At 44.0% G+C, this 26,024-nt stretch overlaps 1 protein-coding gene across 1 annotated transcript in view; it reads left to right on the forward strand.

Moving 5' to 3' along the window:
• The first annotated feature begins 324 nt into the window (after positions 1–324).
• The window catches only part of CIROP (ciliated left-right organizer metallopeptidase), a 128,777-nt gene continuing 103,077 nt past the window's right edge, over positions 325–26,024 (forward strand). The window contains exons 1-2 of the mRNA XM_069238209.1: positions 325–1,495; positions 25,157–25,250. Of these exons, the coding sequence (XP_069094310.1) occupies positions 1,045–1,495; positions 25,157–25,250 (545 nt within the window). The 5' untranslated portion in view covers positions 325–1,044. The remainder of the gene's footprint in view (positions 1,496–25,156; positions 25,251–26,024) is intronic.

Below are 26,024 nucleotides of genomic sequence, written 5' to 3' on the forward strand. Positions count from 1 at the left end.
CCAGGGTATTGCAGCATTACAATGTTAAAGTGCATATGTCGGTAAAGTGTAGGTTACAGTTCTGTTTAAAAATGACTCGGATAGAGTACTTCGTATTAGATGTTCTGCATCTGGTTTGGGTACACAGATTTCGTGAGACTTTCTGTAAAGTGCCTCGAATGCAATCTATAAAAAAAAAGGCAGTGAAATGCGTTTGGTATAGTTTGTACTGCTGGGTTGTGCTATAGAAATTGTCATGGCTGCTGATTTTACTAACGCTTCCTCTGTGTATTGCACCAGGATAGACGAAGACTATAAACTGCTACAAACACAGCGCCCCCGTGAGATTTCTTTTAGACAATTTGTATGCACGACGTTCTATCTGACTTGTCCCGGCACTGTTTGTATGATACGGTATTGTAACTACAACGTGCATTAAACTCCCTTTTTTTTTTTTTTAAACGCCGTAGTATATAGAAAGCGCGGAGCGTATAAAGTGCTTTTGCCGCTCATTCTGTAAGTGCGCTCGCCAAAGTGTTTTTTATACGGGTTTGAAGCTTGCTCCGAGCATCCGGCTCTGCAGCACCTGCTCACTCTTCTCTTGGAAGAAATTTGTTTTTTTCTTAGGACCCCCCTCCTCTTCCTGCTTTGCTAAAGGACTCTCTGAGGGGGGTGGACACTGGCCCACCAGGGTCCCACTCCTTTGATTATTAACTTCCTGGCCCTTCACGCCGCCTGCCTCTGCGCCGCGTGTCCAGGAGATGCCTCCAGGAGGTAGGAGCTGATCACTGATCCGGGACCAAGGGAGCTCAGGGCGAGAGAAGCTGCCGGGGGAGGCGGGTGCTGTTAGGAAGAGAATGAGCGACACCTAGGGAACAGGCGAGAGACATAAGGAGAGACCGAGGTCACAACCACAAGGAAGGAGAAACTACTGTGAGACATGGATCCAAGATCAAGGGTGTAAAAGCAAGCCTGGAAGTGTAGAGTGCGCTCTGCGCAGGGATACATTGCGCAGAATTACTATACAGGACAAGGGATCAGAGCGCAGGGGGTGAAAAGATTAGGATGCTGAGCTCTGTTGCGAAAAAGTTAGGGTGCCGAGACGCAGTGACAGAGTGCAGAGTGGTGAAGGGGTCAGAAAGCATGGGGCAGCGTGGAAGGACTAAGCGGTCAGACGTGTTTTTTGGCACTTGTTCCATGGTGACGCCATGGCCAAAATGGTTAGTGGTCTTGCTGGCGTCTTCTTTTTTCTTTGCTGTACATCCATGTTGGGCCCGCTGTATCCATGACGACGTCCAGTCTTCAGTCCCTGTGCTCCGAGCCCCAGCCCTTGAACCCCATCCTGCGCTGCTGTCATCCAGGGGACGCAGGGCGACCCTCTTGGATCCACTGCTTCCTATTCGCATCCGGGCCTGGCACACCCCGGCAGAGAGCGCCCGCCTGAGCCCAGAGCATGCCGCACAGCTGCAGGCCGCCGTGGAGGAAGCCACCTCCAGGATCTCGCGCGCACTGGCAGGTGAGTGGATGAAACGTCCAAATAATTCCCTGAAATCCTGGCAGTGGTGGGTGGAAGGGAGCTCTCTCAAACAAGGGACCTTAAACCAACAGTTGGCCACCATGGCACACTCACGTTTCATAAAAAAACTGACTGCTTTGATGCTGTGTCACAGTGAAACATTGTTTTTCACACGTGGGATTTTGCTAATCAAATCAATGCCTTATGGGAGTTGTAGTTGTAGATTGATTCAGTTGAAGCAGTTCAGTCAGCTCACCTTAAACTATAAATTGTAAAAGGATTCCAGAGGACTTGTTGAAGTTGTTGGCCTAGTGCCGCGCAATCATCACAATACAATACATTATAACTTAATTATATAGCTCTCCACACCACACTTTTTCCATTTCTGACTACTGTAAATAACAGGTGTTACTATTACCCATTTTAAATGCTACTTAATTTATCCGCCTTGGTAGGATGGAAGACTGAATTGGCCTTGCTTGATTCTTATAGGAGCAGCATTCTTCTTTCTCAGGCAGTAGCCACTGAGTGAAAGTGAGAACTGTTAAAGGGTCTTTTAGACACTGTGGGCAGGCCTGCCCAACAGGTCTGTATAGGCTCTGGCATCTGCCTCCCTGGCGGCAGACTGCCCACCACATTAAGAGATCTCTGCCAGATGGGTGGGGATCTCAGTGCCTTCAGCAGAGCCACCGACAAAGTGGCTCTGCTGAAATTGCTCATGTTTGTATCAATGAACTAGAGCATTGATATTAAAAGTAGGCCCGGGGTCCACATGCGGCCCTCCTGACCTTTTGCATGCAGCCCCTGGTCAACAGCAGCACTGGGCTGCTGTTTACTCCTCTCATCACTAATAATAAAAAATGTTAAATAAGCAGGCAAGCAGTGGTGTTAAAGGATGAAAGTAACTAGGGAGTCCTACACCGCTTAAAGTTAGGAAAACCTTCATTTTAAAGACATTTGGCTGCAAAAGTGTAAAAATATGACAAAGTCTTTAAAATTTATAAAGTATATTTAAATAACATGCAAAGCCTTTGCACTTTACTACTTCAGATTATATCAGTGCTTTGAGAAGCATTAATTAAAAGTGATAGTTTTCAAACATTAATTCTTCCCCTTCCACCCTGGCAACAAAGCCAATAGTAAACTTAGAAGCAAGTCAGTTGTTATGTGCCCTCCATGAACAACATTATAGTTTAGTAAATCAAACACACAAGAAGGTTTTGTACAATGCACATCCTGAAGTCATGTATTTCAAGGTCTTCTCATATGTAATAACGAAGAAAAAAGAGAGAAAGTGAAATAAAACAATTGCCTACGGTCAAACAGTTTAGTAATTTGGGGAAGGCGGCACTAATCCCAGGTTTTCTAGTTTCAAATTTTTCAATTCAGCCATTACATGTATGTGCTTCGCTTCCCCTACAACCACTTTACCACCACCCCTCTGGCATTAATGTGCCCTCAGTCACATCACAGACCAAACCTTTTGGCCGCTGGGAAAATATTTGAGAGTATCTATGAAGTAAAGCAAAGGAACTAGGGGACTACAAGTTTGTCATGGCAGCAGCACAGCTCATTACAACATTGCTGCCTCCTCACCATCCCTTAGTATCTCTCAAGTGCAGACGTGAGTCCAAGCTACCAAGCAGACCCCTATCACGTGTAACATCTTAAGGCAGTTCCTGCTTTTCAAACCAGTCTTTTCATTTTGGGACTTGTTGCAGTGCTGGCCTTAGGGGTGTGGGAACCATGCGGTCACACAGGGCCCTCAACTTAGGAGAGCCCAAAAATTTCACAGAAATTTACCATCAATGTCAGAGTGCCTGCCCCTCAGCGCATGTGCTCTCGTTAGCCAGCGCTCTCAGCTGAAGAGCATGCGTGCAGTCAGCTATGGAGGCAACAAAAGAACAATAGGGCGAGGAGGCAGAAGGGAGTGCATGTGCCTCAGAAGCCCTGTACACTGACACGTCCCACAGAAAGCGGGAGGCTTTTCATGGTTTCTGTAAACACTGGCTATGCCACTGCTAGCTGTGAGATCGCAGAATAGTAGCAGGTAACTTAAGGGCACAGTACCTCTGTGGATTATTGTCGGAACGTGCACTGCGTGTAACGTCATTGTCGTAATCTGCTGCACTGCAGGAAGGATGGCAGCCTCCCTTACATTGGCATGTGTAAGTTTTCAAATACGTACAGCAGGAAAAAAACAACCATATGCGCAGTACATTGTGTATGGCGCCCTGCCACGGGGCAGGTCGATTTCTGAATGCATTTCTCAATTCATTCATATCCAGTAAGTACATTTCCCCATTATCTGCAATGTGAGAGGTTCAAGCAACTTGTTTTAACGTTCAACAGGTATGACGCAGATCTTGTTGTTTCAAGTTATAGCCTGGGGTGTTGCTCATTTTGAAGCAGTTTTCCACCTTATATTAGATGACTGGCTTGACACTGAAATCACTTGAATACAAAGTTGGATGAACTCTTGACTAGAGTAAATTAATAAAATAATTTGCAGGACGGAAAGCAAGGAAAGTTCCCGTTTTGTGAAGAAGCAGCATTATATATTACTCCATTATAGGTGCACTTGTACAGTTACATTTTACCTGTTATACTTGTTAACAATCTACTAAAATAAAATGATTAGCAATAAAAAACAATTTGACTTGTGTCCTGGGGGGACCGTAGAGAATACTCTGCACAGGGCCCAAAATATTCCAAGGCCGGCACTGCTTGTAGTTTCACATTTAACATTAGGAACATGGGCTTAAAAAAAGCATCGAAAGTCATGTTTGCCAAAAATTCTATGTCCGGACCGGAGGCTCCGATTATGCTTTCTCTTTCTTTACTGACTTAAACAGCAGCCAATCAAATACAAGTAACAGAAAAAACTACACATCCCATGATGCCTAACATCCCATCACATGGTCCAATCACCAATCATGTCCTCTGCCATAAATCCTTTGACCTTTGATGTCACTTCCTCTTTCTTTGCTGCTTCGCAGAAGATAAGTACACGATTTTGTTCTCTCTAACGTTTTGTTTGTTTATATAACTGTATTTACTTTTACAATTGATTGCTTAAGCGTCCCGATTCAGCGCGCTGCTCGTGTGTGTTTTGAAGCGCTCTTGCGCTTTGTATTTTGGCTTTACGCCAAGATTTTAGTGCCTGTTTTTCGAGTGGAGCGGGAGCGGAGCTGCGTTCTCCTCGCAGTCTCCTTTCTATTTTTAACCTGCACGCGTCTAAACGAGCCGATCTTTTTCCCTTCTTGGAATCGATCGGCTCGTGTGATACCGGCGCGTGTGTCCTGGTGCCTCCAAGCAGCTCAGTTTGTGCTCCCTGACGCCCAGCAACAAAGAATACTTGTCTGGGTTGTAAAATTAAAACAAGGCTTCTGCCGAGAGTGCCTTCAGGCAGCTCCCTCCACACTTTATCTAAGGGCACTTCACTACTTTGCCTGAATTGGGGTTTTGCACTCCCCCATTGATTCCAGCATTATCAAAAAATATCAAAAAATCTTTTAAAGGTCATTGTACTTTAACATTCTGGTCTTGGCTCAATGGGATGACCAAGAAACAGATTATTATACTGAGGAGTTGGGCAATCAACTGGAAGTTGATCTAGTGGAATCCCTTGATACCAGGGTCCAGCAATCTGTAAATGATGCCCTGGTGAGAGCATTGGGCCCCTTTTCTGGGCAACTTTTTGATTACGCTCGGTCACAGGGTTGGTTGCAAGGACAACAACCGCAACCCGAAACTAAAAAAGTAAAAGATAAGACAAAAAATTTGGAATCTAGATCCGAGGTTAGTGGTATTCATGCTGACGCATTCGAAAAACTGCGCAAGAAACGTAGTGGGGAACATACTTTTGACCCCACAGAAATCATACACCCCAGAGCTTCCAATTGGGTGCCTCCGCCCGAAGTGGCTCAATATGTCCAATCTAACTTAAGAAAAAGTTTCGATAAGGAAGTCCGATCACGATTAAAAGCAGAATGCCCCAGACCAGACCTAGAAGGCAAGGTTTCTGATACCCCAGAAATAGACCCTTCCATGGTCACTTTCATGAGAAAATTTGCGAAGGACCCCAAAAAAGGTCTGGATCGATCCTGGCATAATTGCCAAGACAAACTGTTGGACTTTTCCGGACCTCTGACCAAGATCCTTGAGATGGCGTATGTAGCTAAGGAATCAGGATCTCCTGTGGACACAGATGTCCTTATCAGTTGGGCCCAAAGATCCATTTGCCTGCTAGGAAACTCTAATTGTGCTATTTCTGCAGAACGCAGAAAATCTGTTCTAATGCGAATTGATCCAAAGTTGGCGGATCTTGCAACCTCGGAAGTGGGCCCTTCGGCTGAAGGACTTCTTTTTGGATCATCTTTTATTAAAGACTTGGCTAAGTTCTGCTCTACCTTTTCTTCGCTAGACAAAGCCCAAATGTCTCTCAAGAAGGTTTTTAAACGAGGCCTTTTTGTCAGGGCCGGTCGTTACGGGGAACGTATGCCCGACTGAGGAACATACAATAGTCCCCAAAACTATTACCCAAGAGGCAGAGGTGGTTGGTACGGCGAACAAGACCCCACCTTCTACCCCACTCGCCCCAGAGGAGGACGTCCTAGCTTCCGCAGAGGCCATCGCAGAGGGCAGCAAGGAGCCATACAGGACTCAAGTTTCACAGGTGGGCATTATTCATTTCTCTCAGGTCAAACTTGGGGGCAGAGTGGCATTATGCGTGGTAAATTGGGAACGGATCTCCGGAGATCCATGGATTCTCCAAACGGTCAGGGGATTTCGCCTTGAGGTTATGAGTATTCCCAAACAACTCTCCCCTCCGGTACAGATGTGTTTTTCCCTAGCAAATCAAAATTTTATAGACAAAGAGGTTCAGGCTCTATTAGACAAAGGAGCCGTCCAGTTTGCCTCACCTCATCCTTACGGTTTCCTCAGTCCTATTTTCGTAGTAGACAAGAAAGGAGGAGGTCACCGTTTAGTCTTGAAACTAAAGGATTTCAATCATTGGATCCTATACAGGCACTTCAAGATGGAGGGCATCCACATGTTAAGAGATATCCTCTTGGAAGGGGATTGGATGATTTGACTAGATCTAAAGGATGCCTACCTGTCGATTCCAATTTTTCCTCCTCCTTCCTTCTGCAATTCCAGTGGAAGGGGCAGTGTTTGGAGTTTCTGGCCCTCCCATTCGGTCTGTCGTCAGCCCCTTGGTGCTTCACGAAGCTTCTGAGACCTGTGATGGAATGGCTAAGAGCCAGGGGAGTCAGATTAATCATATATCTGGACGACATCCTTCTGATGGCCCAATCCCCTCAAGTCCTCCTATCTCACTTAAATTGGACCATCAGCCTTCTGCAAGATTTAGGTTTCCTTATCAATGTGCAGAAGCCATTGTTGAAACCCTCTCAGGTGATAGAGTTCCTGGGGTTTCAGATAAATTCCATTTTATGTCAACTCCTTCTTCCCTCTCAAAAGATCCGCAACATCAAGAGGGAATTGAGATCGGTTCTAACCAGTCAGACCCTCTCATTGAGGAATATAGCCAGAGTAGTGGGCTTGCTAGCTTCGTCTATTCAGGCGATCTTCCCTGCACCCCTTCATTATCGTGCACTACAGAGACTCAAGATCAGACATCTACAAAAGGGTCTGAGTTATTCGGAACAGATCCCCTTGACTGCCGAAGTAAGATCAGAGATTCAGTGGTGGCTCCATCATATGGAAGCTTGGAATGGCAGGGCGATTTTTGGGTCTCACCCAGAAGTGGTGATAGAATCCGATGCCAGCAGGTGGGGTTGGGGAGCACGCTGCAACTCCCTAGTGACGGGGGGGGGAAGATGGTCAGAATAGGAGCAAACCCTACATATCAATTGCCTGGAACTTCTGGCGGGATCATTTGCCATAAAGAGCCTCTCCCCACAGAAAACAGATTGTTGCATACTCTTATGGATGGACAATGTCTCAGCAGTGAGGTATGTCAACAAATTGGGAGGCACGAAATCCCGAATTTTGGCAGAGATTGACAAGGATTTCTGGCATTATTGTCTAACACAGCGCCTAGTGGTCATAGCGGAATACCTTCCTGGGGACCAGAACATCACAGCAGACTGGAATTCCAGATACCTGTCGAATTCCAGCGACTGGAAATTGGATCCTCTGATTTTTTTCTCAGATAGTCAGGGAATAGGGCAATTGCGAAGTGGATCTGTTTGCCTCACGACTCAATTGCCAGATACCAACATTTTACAGTTGGCGTCCAGACCCTTGTGCGTTAAAGACAGATGCCTTTCTTCAGGATTGGTCCCAGTTTCGGGGTTATGCATTTCCTCCATTCCTGATGATTGCCAGGGTTTTGTCTCAGGTTCGGAGACAGAAGACAGAGATTGTTCTGGTGATGCCCTTTTGGAGAGCACAAACTTGGTTCCCCATAGCTCTACATTTAGCTTTTGCCTCTCCTCTTCTCATTCCGCCTCGTCGGAATCTTCTATTGAGTCCGGAGGGCCTTCAACATCCACTGGTCTCGTCAGGGAAGTTGACTCTGTTAGCCTGGTTAATTTCGGGTCAAGATGGAGCACCCAAGACGTTTCGAAACAAGCTGTGGAATACATTAAGCAGGCCTGGGCCGGTAGTACCCATAAAAGATATGACTTAGCTTGGCGCAGATGGTCTAGTTGGTGTGATGGAAGAGGTGCCAATCCAGAGGAGGCTCATATTGGAATGATTGTTAACTTTTTAGCAGAATTAGCGAGTTCTGGTTTGGCTTATCGGACGATCAATAACTTTAGATCAGCTATTTCAGCAGGACACTCTAATCTAGAAGGTAAACCCATTGGAGAACATCCGTTAGTTTGCAAACGTTTGAGGGGTATACGTCTCTCTAAACCTCCTCAAGCTAAATATTCTGTATTATGGGATGTCCATGCTTTTATGTCTTATCTCTTGCAAAAGGGTTTCAGATGTCAGAGCATTGGATTTAGCTGGTAGAGCTTATTCTCCAGATGGAGTCACTTTTTCGGTGACAAGAAGGACTAAAACAAATTACAGGTCAGTATCTTATCCAGTTTATACTGAAAATTCTAAATTATGTGTAGTCCAATGTTTAAAGGAATATGAAGTTGTCACAGAAGAATTTAGACAAGATGTTAAAGGTCAATTGTTAATTTCTTTGCAAAAACCTTTTAAACCGGTTACCTCAGCCACGTTGGCCAGATGGATGAGATGGTTGATTAAAGAAGCAGGTATTGATACCTCTCTATTTGGGGCTCATTCTGCTAGAGGGGCTATGGCTTCTAAATCTTTTGCCCTGGGTTCCCGGTTAGAAGACATTATGAAGGCAGCAGATTGGTCTTCAGAAAATACTTTTCGTAAGTTTTATCAAGAACCAGTATTGGACGTAGCTACTGTAGTAATGGAACAGCTTTAAACTAGCATAATCGGAGCCTCCGGTCCTGACATAGAATAAAAAAAATTCTAGCTTACGCGTCAAGAATGTTCAATTCTATTAAGGACACGGAGGCGAGGATTATCCCTCCCTTAAGCACAATGACATATTGAATGTCAATTATTGTGGATATTTTATGATCTATTGTTATTTCTCCTTCCCATTTTATTGTCAATTATAGAAATATCAGTTTATTGAGACATTTTCAATTCCGTTGGGATATTACCTGCCTGTTTATTGTTTACAGGTCCTGATCAGAAGAATTCCTGAAATTCATGCCTTCATAGAAAAGTTTGTGTGTAACGTTTTCCTGGGTTGATTCCCTGGTGTTGAGCTCTTCAGGTGATGATTATCCAGTAGGAGAGGATGTTCATGACTCCGGATTTTCGAGATGGCGTAAGAAGTTTCGTTTTCATGTTGAACTTATCTGTTTTGACCAAAGAAAGAGGAAGTGACATCAAAGGTCAAAGGACTTATGGCAGAGGACATGATTGGTGATTGGACCATGTGATGGGATGTTAGGCATTATGGGATGTGTAGTTTTTTCTGTTACTTGTATTTGATTGGCTGCTGTTTAAGCCAGTAAAGAAAGAGAAAGCATAATCCTCGCCTCCGTGTCCTTAATAGAATTGAAAATTCTTGACGCGTAAGCTAGAATTCTTTTTATTCAGGACTGGCTGGAGGTGTCATTCTTAACACTGGGACCCCCTAGGCTGCTACCTATAGTATTCCTCAGGCACAGATTTGAGAGTGGAGGGGAACAGCTTTTCTCTGTTCCAAATGCGAAAGTGGAGCAGAGGACCCTTATCTCTCAGACACAGATGTTAGAGTGGAGGGGAGCACCCTTACATATAGGGCACAGATGTGAGAGTGAAGGAGCCCCCTTTTCCTTCATGGCCACAGATGTAAGAGTGAAGGGGAGAGCACACTGTGTGCCTGGAGGCTGTGATAGTGGAAGGAAACACCCTTGTTATCTCTCAGGGATAAATATGGACGTGGAGAACACCCTTATTCTTTCTTCCTTCTTATCTTTCTCAGGCAAAGAGGTAAGGGTGGAGGGGGGAACACCTTTGTTATATCTTAGATGGTAATGTGAAAGTAGAGGGGAGCTTCCTCATTCCCCATGCAAAGTTGTGAGATTGGAGAGTGTTGGAGGCTTGCCTGGTTTGTATTGGGTACCTAATACCAGGTCCAGTCATCCCTTATTAGGGAAATGTAGGCAGTGTTCTAGCAGCTTAGGCTGTCTAGAGGTAGCTGTAGCAGAGCAGCTTAGGTTGAACTAGGAGACATGCAAAGCTCCTGCAATACCACTATAGTTACACAGTATTTATACGCAATAAAAGACAATACTCAGTGTTACCAAAAATAAAGGTACTTTATTTTAGTGACACAAGGCCAAAAATATCTTAGAGGCAATACTCCTTCTGGAGGTAAGTATTATACACAATATATACACTAGTAACCAAAATCAGGTAAGTAAACAGTCATAGAATAGTGCAAACAGTAGACAATACAATAGAATGCAAAGGGCCTAGGGGCAACACAAACCAAATAGTGGGATGCGAATCACAAATTCCCCCTAGACAAGTGTAATGTGTAGAGGGGCGCTGGGAGTGTAAGAAAACACCAAAGGTAAGTAAAGTACCCCACCCCAGGGCACAGGAAAGCAGAAGTAAAGTACAGCAAGTTTCCTCAGGACACACTACAAGTCGTGATAAGAGATTTTGCAAGAACCAAGCAAGACTGCAAGCAACAACCAATGGATTCCTGGACCTGAAGACCTGTGGCAAGAGGAGACCAAGTCCAGAAGTCGAAAAAGAGTCCATGAAGGACAGGAGCCCCTGCCAACCTAGAAGATGGTGCAAAAGTGGATTCTCTGGTAAGAAGAAGAGTACAGAAGAGCACCAAAGAAGATTGCTGCTGGTTCCTGCTTGGTGGAGGTGATGTTCCACGTCAAGTTGTTGGATGCAGCCTGTTAGTGTCGCTGGATTCCGCCAGCAAGCCTTGGTTCATGCAAGTACGTGGTTTGCATCAAAATGGAGCTGCCTGGACCCAGGAGGGACCTGGGGGTCTCAACTCGGACTGAGGAGCCTGAGAGGACTCTCTGCACTTCGGAGAGCCCACAGAAGACCAGACAGCACCCCCCGGAGTACCAGAACACACAGCGGAGAGACCCTAAATAGCCCTGAGAGGGGGACTGGGTATCTACCCAGGTATGCACCTATCAGGAGGGATCTCTGACCTTACCAGCTGGGACTGGCCACTCGGAGGTCTCCAGAGTGTCTTAACACCTTGGAATCCAAGATGGCTAATGCCAGGGACACACTGGAGGGGCTCTGGGCACCACCCCAGGGGTGGCGATGGACAGGGGAGTGGTCACTCCCCTTTCCTTCGTCCAGTTTCGCACCAGAGCAGGGACTGTGGGTCCCTGAACCGGTGTAGACTGCCTTATGCAATTAGGGCACCATCTGTGCCCTTTCGGAGCATTTCCAGAGGCTCTGGGAGGCTACCCCTCCCAAGTCTGTAACACCTATCTCCAAAGGGAGCGGGTGTAACACTCTCCTCTCAAAGGAAATGCATTGTTCTGCCTTCCTGGGATTGAGATGCTCAATCCCCAGGAGGGCAGAAAACTGTCTGTGAGGTGGCAGCAGCTGGGGCTGCAGTGGAAACCTCAGAGAGCTGTTCTGGCAGTACTGGGGGTCCATAGTGGAGCCCCCAGAGTAGTGCATGGGATTGGCCCCCCAGATCACATGGCGATATTCAGAGTTACCATTGTGAAGCTACATATATGTATTGACATATATGTAGTGCACGTGTGTAATGGTATCCCGGCACTCACGAAGTCCGGGGAATTGGCCCTGGACAACGTGGGGGCACCTTTGCTAGTGCAAGGGTGCCCTCACACATAGTAACTTTGCACCTAGCCTTCAGTAAATGAAGGTTAGACTTATAGGTGACCTATAAGTTACTTAAGTGCAGTGAAAATGACTGTGAAGTAGTGTGTGCACGTATTCACTCAGGCTGCCTGTGTGCTTGACTCTAATGGACTCTGATATTTGATCAAAAGTTTTATGTACTAGGAGATGTCCTGTGTATGCCTAAGGCTTTGGTTTCTGTTGTAACCTTCTGGTTTGTTGAGGGTGTAAGGTGGGCATCCTCCCTTTTAGCACTGAGATTAGAAAGTGGTCTTTGAAAAATAGTGTGCACTTCATAGGTGAGCACCTGTTCTCCCAAATCACACTTCTTTTTTTGTTCCAAAAGTACTTGTGTTCTCTCCCTAAAACATGGTAAAATTGTTTTACACCAAATCGCCATATTTAATTTACTTATAAGTCCCCATTAGGGTAGGGTGCATTGCATTTAAAAAGTAGGACATGTGTTTTTAAGTTTTACATTCCGCAGTAGTGAAATACTCCTAAATATGTTTTTCACTACTATGAGGCCTAGCTCTACCATTGGATAACATTGGGTCCCCTTATTACATTAAATAAGTGCTAACTTTTGATTGGAAGCATGTAGCAATATCATGTTTGGACTCCCATGAAATGTAATTTAAAATCCTCTTTAAAGGTAAAGTCAGATTTTAAGTAAACATTCTGAAAATGCCACTCTCAGAAAGTTGGCATTTTATTGCCCTAACCATTTGGTGCCTTCTGCCAGTGTTCTGGATAATGTGACTGTGGATAGCTTAGCTGTTGGGCCTTGTGTATTCCTCCCAGACAGTGAGATATAAGAACACTAGTTGTTGACAGGATGAGTCATCCTGCCTGGCTGGAGGATGGAGCTGTTTGTCACCCCAATTACACTTCAATGGACTGCCTCTAGCACACACACAAAAGAAGTTAACACTAGCCTTTTGTCACCCCAGACATCTTGGAGCCTTGGCAGAGGAGAGGAAAAACGTTCCAGAACCAGATGTGGGGGTAGCCTGGAAAATTCCCCCACTTCAAAGGATGGCTTTAGGTACAAATATTGGACCCTCAGAACGCCTCTTCAGTACACCCCTAGACCTGTGTAAGACTTCAGAAGGACTCTCTTGTACCCCAGATGACTGCTCTGCTGCTTGAGCCTGCCTTGTTCCCCAGAGGACTGCCCTGCTGCTACCGGAGGACTACCCTGCTGCATGAGGCCTGCCTTGCCCCACAGAGGACTCCCCTGCTGCTTGAGGCCTGCCTTGCTGTTTGTAGGAGAAATTGACTTTCTCCTTGACCACAGGACTACCAGAGTGACTCCAAGGGCCAGTTAGCTGGCCTCCCGTGTGAGCTACAGGGACATAGCAAGCTCCAGAGACCTTCAACCCTGCCACTTGTCTCTGCTGGATTAAGTCCTAACCTCCCAAGTAGTGTCTCCAACGTCCTGTACCTTTGGAAGTGGTGTTAGTTGTGCTGCACATGCCTAACCCTAAAAGTTAGGACTTCCAAAAAAGTGACAACATCCGAAGATAGGAATCTTCTACGCAACTTCCTCTAACAGATCTCCGATTACAACACCTCCTCCTGAGACACCACCGCCTGCTTTGCCCCACTGAATTCAGGCACTTTTCCGCAGAATTTCTTTGAATTCCAAAGGTAAGCAGAGACCGGGCCCAATCCACCTTGTGCACCCAGTCCACCCTGCTTCATTTTCAGCCTTAACTTTTGACTTTGCCCTCATCTTGCAGGACCTGGTACCCGCGGTTCACGCTTTGATCTTTTAGGTGCTATTTTTCACAAACAATTCAGAACTCAAAGTCTGCTGATTGGATTTAATTAATTTTGGCGTCTGCTTATTTACTAAACTTCATCCTATTTTTCTGAATTGTTCTGGGATTTTTCTTGTGTTTTGTTTTCACTTTGACTGTATATTGCATAAGTACTTTATACTGGCCTCGATCGTCAGTCTGGCTGCCTTTGTGCCAAGCTACCAGAGGGTTAAGCACAGGTTAATACAGTGACTTGTGTGGTTTACCCTGACCAGGATTGTGATTGATGCTTGAGAAGAGTTTCCATCCCCCTCAGCCAATAACCCAATTTCTTACAGGGAGCTGTGCTTTACAAGTCTTTGTAACAACCTATCAAAGGAAGACTGGTGTCTGTTGTAAGTTCCATAAAGATATGTCCTGGGTCTGCCACTAAACCATTCCCTGTGTTTCATTTGAGTCCTCTTAAATTCATGAGCAAAGGTACTTTTCTGTCTCCCTCCTTCTTCTTTGTTTAGTATGCATTCAGGGTCTCGGTTTTGTGTGTACACCAAGAATTTGCGCTAGCGTGCAAGGACAGATCTATAGTATCTTCTTCCATGGAGAAGTAATTTGTTAACGCATGTTTGCATGTCCATCGTTATTTTTACAGCTATCTGTTTCTCTGACTTGCTCTCTGCTCCCTTCAATATAAATGTATCCCAAATCTTTTTTCATTTCATGTTGCTACCTCCTTCCATCTCCAAGTTACTGGCAATAGGGTAAATAAAAGGAAGAATAATTTGTTTTCTAGCTTACGCGTCAAGAATTTTCAATTCTATTAAGGACACAGAGGCGAGGATTAAGCTATCTCTTTCTTTACTGGCCCAAACAGCAGCCAATAAAATAACAATAAACAAAAAACTACACATCCCATGATGCTTTAAACCCAGCATCACATGCTCCAATCACCGATCGTGACCTTAGTCCATATTAGCTATAACCTTCAACGGCATATCCTCTTTCTTTGTCCAAATAGATAACCTTTCAACTTCTTCCACGAACTTCTTCTGCAGATGCTGGTTCCTAACTTTTCTCATCTGAACCAGTCAGCTTAGAATGACTCAACAGGAGCTGGAAATCGAATCAAACTTCCTACGAGCTGAGGCAAAAGACCGTCTTCCACCAAAGCCACCAGGACATAAAATCAGGAATTCTTCTGATCAGAACCTAGGATAGACAACAATAAATGGTAATATCTCGTATTGCTAGGCTATCCAGCAAAATATCTTTTAAACACTCTCCAATAGATAACAAAGGAAGGGCATACATGTATCAAATTCATAAACTTATATACATTTGAGTATAACATCATTATTCAATTATGGGGGGGATAATCCTCGCCTCCGTGTCCTTAATAGAATTGAAAATTCTTGATGCGTAAGCTAGAATTTTTTTTTATTCTATGTCAGGACCGGAGGCTCATGTTATTCTAGTTCAAAGCTGATCAATAACAACAGAGGCAACATCTACCACAGGTTTATAATAAAACTTACGAAAAGTACATTCAGAAGACCAGTCTGCCGCTTTCATAATATCTTCTAATTTAGACCCTAAAACATAGGATTTAGAAGCCATAGCCCCTCTAACAGAATGGGCTCCAAATTGGCTGATATCTATACCTGCTTCAGTCACTAACCATTTTATCCATCTCAAGAGAGTGGCTGAGGAAACTGGTTTAAAGGGCTTCTGCAAAGAAATTAATAATTGTCCTTCCGCGGCCTGTCTAAACTCTTCAGTGACCAATTCACAATCTTTCAAACATTGCACAACACATAATTTTGAGTTATCCGGGTACAGAGGATAAGTTACTGGCCTGCAATTTGTTTTAGTACTTCTGGAAATATTGAAAGTAACTCCATTAGGAGAGTAAACTCTACCAGACAGATCCAAAGCCTTGACGTTCGAAACCATCTTACAAGAAATCAGGCATAACAACATAGTTAACTTCGCTGAAAGCTGTTTTCAGGATAAATACTTGTTACTAGGCTAAGAGTCTATACATTTTAAAACATTGTTCACATCCCATAACACAGAATATTTGACCGGAGGGGGATTAGAGAGCCGAATACCTCTCAGTAACTTACAAACTAGGGGATGTTCCCCCACTGGTTTACCATCAATATGCTTATGACCTGCAGAGATGACTGATCTAAAATTATTAATAGACCTATAAGCCAGACCTGAGGATGCTAATTCAACCAAAAATTTGAGAATTAGTTCCATACTTGACTCCAAGGGATTGCTACCCCTTCCATTGCACCAACTAACCCATCTGCGCCATGCAGATGCATATCTCTTGTGAGTGCCAGGGGCCCAAGCTTGTTTGATAAAGTTCTCAGCTTGTTGCAAAAGGCCTGGGGTTTTCCATTTTGTCCTGAAACCATCCATGCCATCAACGTCAGACTCCTTGATAAGATGAGTGGATGTTGAAGGCCCTCCGGACTCCATAAAAGATTCTGACGAGGAGGAATGAGCAACGGGGGAGCACAAGCTAATTGAAGAGCAATAGGGAATCAGGGCTGAGACCTCCACAATGGTGTCACCAAAACCAGATCTGTTTTCTGTCTCCGAACTTGAGACAGAACCCTGGGAATCAACAGAAAAGGAGGGAAGGCATAACCCAGAAAGGGGGACCAAGTCTGCAGGAAGGCATCCGTTGCTAGGGCCAGAGGATCTGGGCGCCAGCTGAAGAATTTCGGAATCCGAGCATTGAGAAGTGAAGCAAAAAGATCTACCTCGCAAGGACCCTCATTCCCAGACTATCTGTTGGAAAATAATCGGATCCAGTTTCCAATCGCTGGGGTCCGTCAGGTATCTGGAGTTCCAGTCTGCTATAGTGTTCTGGGCTCCTCGTAAGTATTCCGCTAGTACCACCAACTGGTGACACAAACAATAATGCCAAAACTCCTTGGCTATCTCCGCTAGAACCCTGGATTTCGTTCCCCCAAGCTTGTTGACATAACATACTGCCGAGATGTTGTCCATCCTCAGAAGAATACAGCAGTCTGTTTTGAGGGGGGACAGACTCTTTATAGCAAAAGAACCCGCCAGGAGTTCCAAGCAATTGATGTGGAGATTTTGCTACGTCATTGACCAGCGACCTCCGGTCACTAAAGACCCGCAGAGGGCTCCCCAACCCCACTGACTGGCATTTGATTCTATCACCACTTCAGGGTGAGACCCAAATATGGCTCTGCCGTTCCATGCCTCCATGTGGTGAAGCCACCACTGAATCTCTTCCTTGACCTCCGTGGTTAAAAGAATCAAAGCTGAGTAGCTCAGACCCTGTCTTAAGTGTTTGATCTTCACTCTCTGTAGAGCTCGATAGTGCAGCGGAGCTGGGAAGATTGCTTGAATGGAAGAGGCCAATAGACCCACCATTCGAGCAATGTTCCTTAAAGAAATAGTCGGACTGGCTAAAGCTGATCTTAATTCCCTCTTGATATTGCAAATCTTTAACGAGGGAAGAATCAGATGAGACTGTATTGAATTGATCTTGAAGCCCAAAAACTCGATCACTTGAGTTGGATTCAACAATGACTTCTGCGCATTGATAAGGAAACCCAAATCCTGTAATAGACTGATTGTCCAGTTCAAATGCATCAGCAGAGACTGGGGATCCTGTGCCATCACTAAGATGTCATCCAAATAAATGATTAGTCGTACCCCCTTGGTTCTCAACCACTCCACAACTGGTCTCAACAGTTTCGTGAAGCACCAAGGGGCTGAGGACAGGTCGAACGGCAAGGCTGTGAATTCCAAACAATGGCCGTTCCAATGAAATTGGAGAAATCTCCTGTGAGGGGTAAATACCGGAATTGAGAGGTACGCATCTTTTAGATCCAGACGGGCCATCCAGTCCCCTTCCAACAGAATATCCCTCAACATTGGATCCCCTCCATCTTGAAGTGTCTGTACACAATCCAAGAATTGAAATCTTTTAGATTTAGGACTAGACGATGACCCCCTCCTTTCTTGTCTACCACGAAAATGGGATTGCAAAATCCAGAGGGGTGAGGAGTTGAGAACTACTGCTCCTTTGTCTAATAATGCTTGTACCTCTGCATCTATAAACATCTGATTTGCACGGGAAAAACTAATTTGAATAGGGGGATACAGTTGGTTCGGAGTGCTGATAAACTCCAGATGGAAACCTGACACCGTCTGAAGAATCCAAGGATCCCCAGAGATTTTTCTCCAGTTGTCTAAAAACAAACCCACTCTTCCCCAGAGAATAACCTGAGAATGGTGAATAATTCTTACCAGTGTAGGCTGATTCTTGTATTGCTCCATGCTGACCTCTGCGATGTCCCCTGTGGAATCTGGGTCTACCTCCTCTGGAACGAGTGGGATAGAAAGTGGCTTCGGATTGATCTCCGTACCAGTTACCTCTTCTTCTCGGGTAGTAGTTTTGGGGACTACCAAAGGAGCCCCGGCCGGGCATTCGTCCGCCATAACGCCCGGCCCTGACAAAAATGCCTCGCTTAAATACTTTTTTAAGGGACATTTGCGCCTTGTCCAAGGTGGAAAAAGTGGAACAGAATTTCGCCAACTCCTTAATGAAAGAAGAGCCAAAAAGAAGCTAAATCCACTAGTTTAGGATTAATACGCATTAGTATGGCCCTCCTGCGCTCAGCTGAAAGCGCACAGTTGGCGTTACCTAACTGACACACGGATCTCTGAGCCCAGCCCATCAAGACATCCATGTCAACAGGGATGCCCGATTCCTTAGAAACTACAGCCAAATCTAAAATTTTAGTTAATGGACCTGACAAATCAAGCAGTTTGTCCTGACAAAGGCGCCATGATCTATCCAGACCTTTTTTAGGATCCTTCGCAAATTTCATTAGGAAGGTAACCATTGTAGGGTCAATTTCCGGAGTGTCTGCAACATTATTATCCAAATCTGGTCTAGGGCATTCTGCCCTGAGGCGAGAGCGAACCTCTTTATCAAAACCTCTTCTTAAGTTAGCGTGGACATATTGCGCAACTTCCGAAGATGCAAGCCAATTTGACGATCTAGGATGCATGATCTCTGAAGGGTTGAAGTCTAACAACTGAGGAGGGTTGAAGGTTTTTTTTGCTCTCTTGCTTGGACCTGGAGAACTTAAGTCGTCTGAATCCTGAACTGTAGAGTCCCTATCTGAAGAGGAGAAATTAACCATAGTGCTATAGTTATGTTCAGCTATTCGTTTGTTGTGTAGTTTTTCAAACACATCCGCATGCAACTCCCCAGAGGTATCATAATTGAGAAGATTCTTTGTTTTAGCCTTAGATTTAGCAGATACTTTAGGATTATTCCCATCAGGGACAGATTATGTTTTATCAGACAAGACATACAGCCTTGAGAGTGAGCGTATTCTAATAATTGTCCCGAAAAGGTCCTAGTGCTCTCACCAAGGCATCACTTACCGACTGCTGAACTCTAGTGTCTAGCGCTTCCACTAGATTAACCTCTAACTGGTTATCTGTATCTTCAGGATAATATCCTGTATCTTGGTCACTCCATTGAGCCATAATATCCAAATATATAATCTAAATATGTAATCAGACCAAGAAAATGGGGAGTGAAAGAACCCCTTACAGGCACAAAATGAATTAAAGAAGATTTGGTAGTATGTGGAGGGAGCCACCTGTTTGACACTCTAGGCCCTGCCTGATTTTAGGTTTTACAACCCAGATTTAGAATAATCTGGGCGTCAGGGTGACACTTTTAAAGACTGCCTCTCAGGCACCAATACTTGACAGAATGCGCTTGAATCTACGAGCCGATCTCCACAAAGAATTTGGGAAAAGAGATCGGCTCGTAAAAAGCGCGCGTGTCCTACAAAATGTGCTGCCACAGAAGACAGACTACCCGTGAGGCGCGTACAGTGTTCCCGCTCCAAGGCCAAGATTAAAGAAGGGCACAAAAGGTCGGCAAGGCGCCGATAAGAATAAAAAAATAAACGAACGAAGCGAGCGGAATCGCGTCGCTATTATACAACATTAAAACTATACAAAAACCACAATAGTATAAGAGAAAATATAAATGGCACTTATCTGCTGCGAAGCAGCAAAGAAAGAGGATATGATGTTGAAGGTTATAGCTAATATGGACTAAGGTCACGATCAGTGATTGGAGCATGTGATGCTGGGTTTAGAGCATCATGGGATGTGTAGTTTTTTGTTTATTGTTATTTGATTGGCTGCTGTTTGGGTCACTAAAGAAAGAGAAAGCTTAATCTGAGCCTCCGGTCCTGACATAGAATTGCATCATCATAACAGTAATTCAGCATGTCATTGGAATTTAACTCAAACCCCTACCTTCCTCTCTCTAACTGCTTTAGCACCAAAAGGAGCCAGCAAGAATTACTTAGTGGCCTCGCTTCTCATCTGCATACCTTAATGGTACAAAGGAAATGTTTCAAACAAACTGGAATTACTGTCCTTTCTCTTGTCCCCAGCATTTATGGCATTCAAACAAATCCTTTCCTAAGGTGACAGCGAGTGTCATTGTCTTCGAAGAAAAAGATATTTGCAGCTTCTGCGCTAGACCTTAATCTCCCTGCCTCTGGAAGTGCCACTCTCTATTGCTTGTTTTGCATTGAGTTTATATACCTTTTGGGGGCTCATCTATTCAATGTTATTAAGAATAACAATCAACATGTTACTTATTAATGGATCTTATCGAGAGCAACAATCATTATGACCGTTCACCTACTTATTGGCCCTGCAAGACAATGTTGACTGTTGAAATGCAAATATGAACAGTGGCACAAACCATCAGAAAACAATATAAAGTACTGGTGAATATTTCAGCTGCACATTGCAAGTAATTGCTGTTCTATCAAATTATACTGAAGCTAACATAAAATAACATACCTGTGCAACTCAAACAAAGTTAAACGCAATATGTGCTTATAATTGTGAAATGTGTAATAAAATAAACAAGTATATAAAATACAGTGGAGGATATTAAAGGAGAAAAATACTGAAGATTATACAGGGAGTGCAGAATTATTAGGCAAATGAGTATTTTGACCACATCATCCTCTTTATGCATGTTGTCTTACTCCAAGCTGTATAGGCTCGAAAGCCTACTACCAATTAAGCATATTAGGTGATGTGCATCTCTGTAATGAGAAGGGGTGTGGTCTAATGACATCAACACCCTATATCAGGTGTGCATAATTATTAGGCAACTTCCTTTCCTTTGGCAAAATGGGTCAAAAGAAGGACTTGACAGGCTCAGAAAAGTCAAAAATAGTGAGATATCTTGCAGAGGGATGCAGCACTCTTAAAATTGCAAAGCTTCTGAAGCGTGATCATCGAACAATCAAGCGTTTCATTCAAAATAGTCAACAGGGTCGCAAGAAGCGTGTGGAAAAACCAAGGCGCAAAATAACTGCCCATTAACTGAGAAAAGTCAAGCGTGCAGCTGCCACGATGCCACTTGCCACCAGTTTGGCCATATTTCAGAGCTGCAACATCACTGGAGTGCCCAAAAGCACAAGGTGTGCAATACTCAGAGACATGGCCAAGGTAAGAAAGGCTGAAAGACGACCACCACTGAACAAGACACACAAGCTGAAACGTCAAGACTGGGCCAAGAAATATCTCAAGACTGATTTTTCTAAGGTTTTATGGACTGATGAAATGAGAGTGAGTCTTGATGGGCCAGATGGATGGGCCCGTGGCTGGATTGGTAAAGGGCAGAGAGCTCCAGTCCGACTCAGACGCCAACAAGGTGGAGGTGGAGTACTGGTTTGGGCTGGTATCATCAAAGATGAGCTTGTGGGGCCTTTTCGGGTTGAGGATGGAGTCAAGCTCAACTCCCAGTCCTACTGCCAGTTCCTGGAAGACACCTTCTTCAAGCAGTGGTACAGGAAGAAGTCTGCATCCTTCAAGAAAAACATGATTTTCATGCAGGACAATGCTCCATCACACGCGTCCAAGTACTCCACAGCGTGGCTGGCAAGAAAGGGTATAAAAGAAGGAAATCTAATGACATGGCCTCCTTGTTCACCTGATCTGAACCCCATTGAGAACCTGTGGTCCATCATCAAATGTGAGATTTACAAGGAGGGAAAACAGTACACCTCTCTGAACAGTGTCTGGGAGGCTGTGGTTGCTGTTGCACGCAATGTTGATGGTGAACAGATCAAAACACTGACAGAATCCATGGATGGCAGGCTTTTGAGTGTCCTTGCAAAGAAAGGTGGCTATATTGGTCACTGATTTGTTTTTGTTTTGTTTTTGAATGTCAGAAATGTATATTTGTGAATGTTGAGATGTTATATTGGTTTCACTGGTAATAATAAATAATTGAAATGGGTATATATATTTTTTTTGTTAAGTTGCCTAATAATTATGCACAGTGATAGTCACCTGCACACACAGATATCCCCCTAACATATCTAAAACTAAAAACAAACTAAAAACTACTTCCAAAAATATTCAGCTTTGATATTAATGAGTTTTTTGGGTTCATTGAGAACATGGTTGTTGTTCAATAATAAAATGAATCCTCAAAAATACAACTTGCCTAATAATTCTGCACTCCCTGTATCAGGGGTTTAGCCAATAGCATGGCTAGGTCTATGAATGGACACTTTGGTTTATTTTCTCAAGTCTGGTCATCAAGCCTGATATAAACGTTTCTGGCTGGTTTCAGTTCGACTGACTTATTGGACAGTTCGGTTATGTCCGTGATTGCCACCTAACATACTTCAATAATCTGGCAGCTTCAGACCATATGTATGATGTCGGCTCCACCTGTCCTGCATTGGGAGCACATTTTAGAGTCCTTCAGACTGATATATTGCCTGTTTTAGGGGTCAAGTAGGGTCTGTGCAGCTAATTACATTGCAACAGGTTGAAGCTCGCTTTTTTGGTGACCCTGGGGATAACTAATCATTTGTGCTTTAATTGAGCTAGAGCCTGCCGATGTCAGGCCGTGGCAAAGCAAAACAAAGTCCATTGAACTAACACCCCAATTGAGCACCATTTCTGTTGTTTGGTAGATTAAAACAATCGTACCTGTATTTCGTTAGTGCAACGTCACATAGGATAATGGTGCTATATAAACTGTTAAATAAATACCTTGTTGCCGTCTGAATTTAGTTTTTTTTGTCCAAAAGTACTCTATCAATTTGTAAAGCATAGGATTTTATTTCACATGCATGAGGCCCTGCCCCCGGCTACATAGTCCACTCCTCTTACAGGGGTTTCTAGTTATACTTCTTAGTCTCCTTGTAAAACCCCACACCATTTCTCCCCACTTGAAGCACTTTACTGTTTCCATTCCCAACCTAGGAATTATCTTTTAATATCCCTCTCCCATCTGCTTCTTAGGCACTCTAGATCACTGGTGGACCTCTCAGTCATTGCCTGATACAACAACGTTCCTGATTGTAAGTACCTGTTGAAACACCTCATGAGTAAGTGGTCCCTCTGACTCAAGTCCCCACAAGAAGTGTTGGGCTCATGCATTACAGTCATATTACAAGAAATGGCCCACATATCACACGATTTGATCTCGGGTCAGTAAATGTTCTCAAGTACATTTCCCACTTTGATATGTGGCCCTCTCCCATGCCAGAGTTCCTGTGCTTTTGGTACTTTGTTCAGTCTCTGTTAAGATACAGTTAATGACATGTCTTCTTAAAAACTGGGTGGCATTTGTCAGGAAACACGTGGTCTCTGTTAGTTTAGTTTTAGGAAATGTGTATGAAATTGTCATACCTGCATCTGAGATGCAGCATTTACAACCTTTTTATCTGCCAGTATGTATTTTTGCTTTCATCTTGTATGTGGCTTCGCAAGCTAAACATATTCCAGAAAGAATACCTGCATTGCAGTTAACTCTCAAAGAGTGACAGGTACCGGAACAATCCTACTCATGCTTCTATTACCATATCCTCTCACTGTCCTTCTGTGCCTGGAAGAAAAACAGTAGTCAAAGTGAGATGAGCAGGCTATATAATTCCAAACATGAGTCTACCTATAACTCTTTCCTCATTTCATTAACACATTTAACACAGGTTCAAAGCATCGCTGTAAGCAACTCGTACAACTTTAAAGCCAACAGTTTGACTTGCTACAAAGATCAACAATTTAATTATGCCAGGTGACCCAGATTGAATGTTTTGAGTGAGGTCTTGCCTGAATGATCACATTCTTCATGTTTAGAAGGTTCTGGTGCCAGGACATTTCACCATTGTCATGTTGATACATGGAATACATTGGGTTGGGTAGAGTTAACAGGTATTGACACACGATTTTACTCTACTCTGAGCCCTGGTTCTATGCATTCTTTTTTAAGTACCTGCAAGTCAAGGCATCTTCTCTTTCCAATACCCACCTATGTGTGTTTATTATTTATTACTCCTCTGTAATTGTAAAATGCTTTTGGAACACACCTTTGATCTTCATGAACTGAACAGGTTATATTTTTCTTGGGGCTTCCCTATTCTACGATATTGTACACTGTATTACTTTCTGCATATGAACTTCCTCCTCAAATCAAATATGTCTTCGTGATGCATCTTGTGTTAACACAAGGTGGTTTGCAGTTTTTTACAACTGCCTCTTCCATCCAAAAAATAAAATTAAATTAAACAATAATATAGTACCAAGCCTGAGGCAATAGCATTTGTTGTCTGGACTTTATGTAAGCTGGTTTGGCATGTGCACTCAACTATTCCTTGTCTGGCATTCACACTTTCCATCTGAGGCAGGTCATGATGTTCAGTTTTTATGGATGTGCCTTGGCTAAAGAGTATCTGCGTTAAAGAATCAAATAACTGAAACAGTGTTTCGTATGAGTCTCACTCTCTTTTTCTCTCCTCTATTTTCCTCTGTCTTTATCTCTCTCGCTCTCTCTCGCTCTTCCTTGCTCTCTCTTTCATTGTTTATTGGCCAGTGTATGTAACTTACTGTTCCCTTCTTTCTGTACATATAGAAGTTTATATTTTCTTCATTTTCACTTTGTCTTTTGATATAATTTGTAGAAACAACGGCATCTCTAACATGTATGAGCGGAGACCCCCTTTTATTCCTTCTCTGACTCTAGTGAGTTACTCCAGGGAGGACCAATATGTAGTATGTCTCAGGTGCCAGGAGGAGGGGGGGGGGGGCAGAGAGTCAGTGGCGGGTGGGCATTCTTTATACTTTGAGCTCTATAGTGTGGGTCGAGTGTGGATCATGGATTCCTTATGGTCCCTCGGGAACATGCTAGTGAATGGACGGGGGCAGTCTTAATGTCTCCCAGACAGGAGAAAGCAATAGAGTCTCTGTGGCATGGGTGAGTAGGGAGCAGGGGGTCATGAGCTGGAAGATGGTGAAGTTACATTGGAAAAGGGGTTGTCAGTGCCCCTGGGATCTTTGAGACCCTATCAGTGTACGGGGTAGTAAAGTCCCTCCATTCCCACTGGGCTGCATCTTGTGATATAAGAAACGTAGTCCACCACATCTTACATCAAGTGACTCTTGTCTCCTCTCTTTCCAGTCCGGCATGTACCAGGTCGCTTGCTTCTGAGCCGAAACGTCAATCTGTACTGTCGTTCAGTTTGGAGGGACCCTGCCTCACCCAACTTCAATAAGTAAGTACCCAGTTTGCGATATAATTTGCACGTCTCCCAGATGGCTATGCTACCTGACTATGGAATGTGGCATCAGCATGGCCATAAGCATTGATCTCCTCTAGGTGATGTGAGTTTCGTTAAGTAGTTGTGTGATGACAGCATGGTTAGTTGTGTTAAGAGGACGAGGATGGTAGTGTGGCAAGGTCAGATGTGGTAGTGTTCTGAAAAATTGAGTTTTTGCAATGTCTTCTACTTTTGTTAGGAGGACTGGAGAGGGTATGACACTGGGGTTGACGTAGTTGTGCATCGAGGATGGTGTGGGGATGTGTCAGACTAGGTGTGATGGAGGCTAAGTATATCAGTGTGGCAAAGAACGATGAGGTTGCTTATCAGTGGGTTCGTTGTTTTATGGCTGTGTAATCAAGACAGTTATATCAGTGCAATAAAGGCTGGAATGGTTTAGGCTGTAGTGATTACAAGAAGAGAGATGACTTCCTGAGGAGGGCGGTATGATTTTCAAACACCTTGGCCATCACTATACAGGAAGCACTTGCATACCTTCCGAACAATGCTATACAAAATAACACATCTTGGTACAGGCCCATAAAAAAGGCACAATCTCACATCACCCCTAGGCCATGCCATCTTTTCTATTGAACTCCAACATCCCAGAACTTCCTGCCACAGCCATCCAAGCAGCTTTATGCTCATCAAAAAATTACTCAACTTCTGTATTCCAGTCACACTGAATCACCCTGTGGATTAAGTGGTGTTCGTTGTCGTATTTATTCA

The sequence above is a fragment of the Pleurodeles waltl genome, chromosome 6, assembly GCF_031143425.1.
Source record: "Pleurodeles waltl isolate 20211129_DDA chromosome 6, aPleWal1.hap1.20221129, whole genome shotgun sequence".
NCBI lineage: Eukaryota > Metazoa > Chordata > Amphibia > Caudata > Salamandridae > Pleurodeles > Pleurodeles waltl.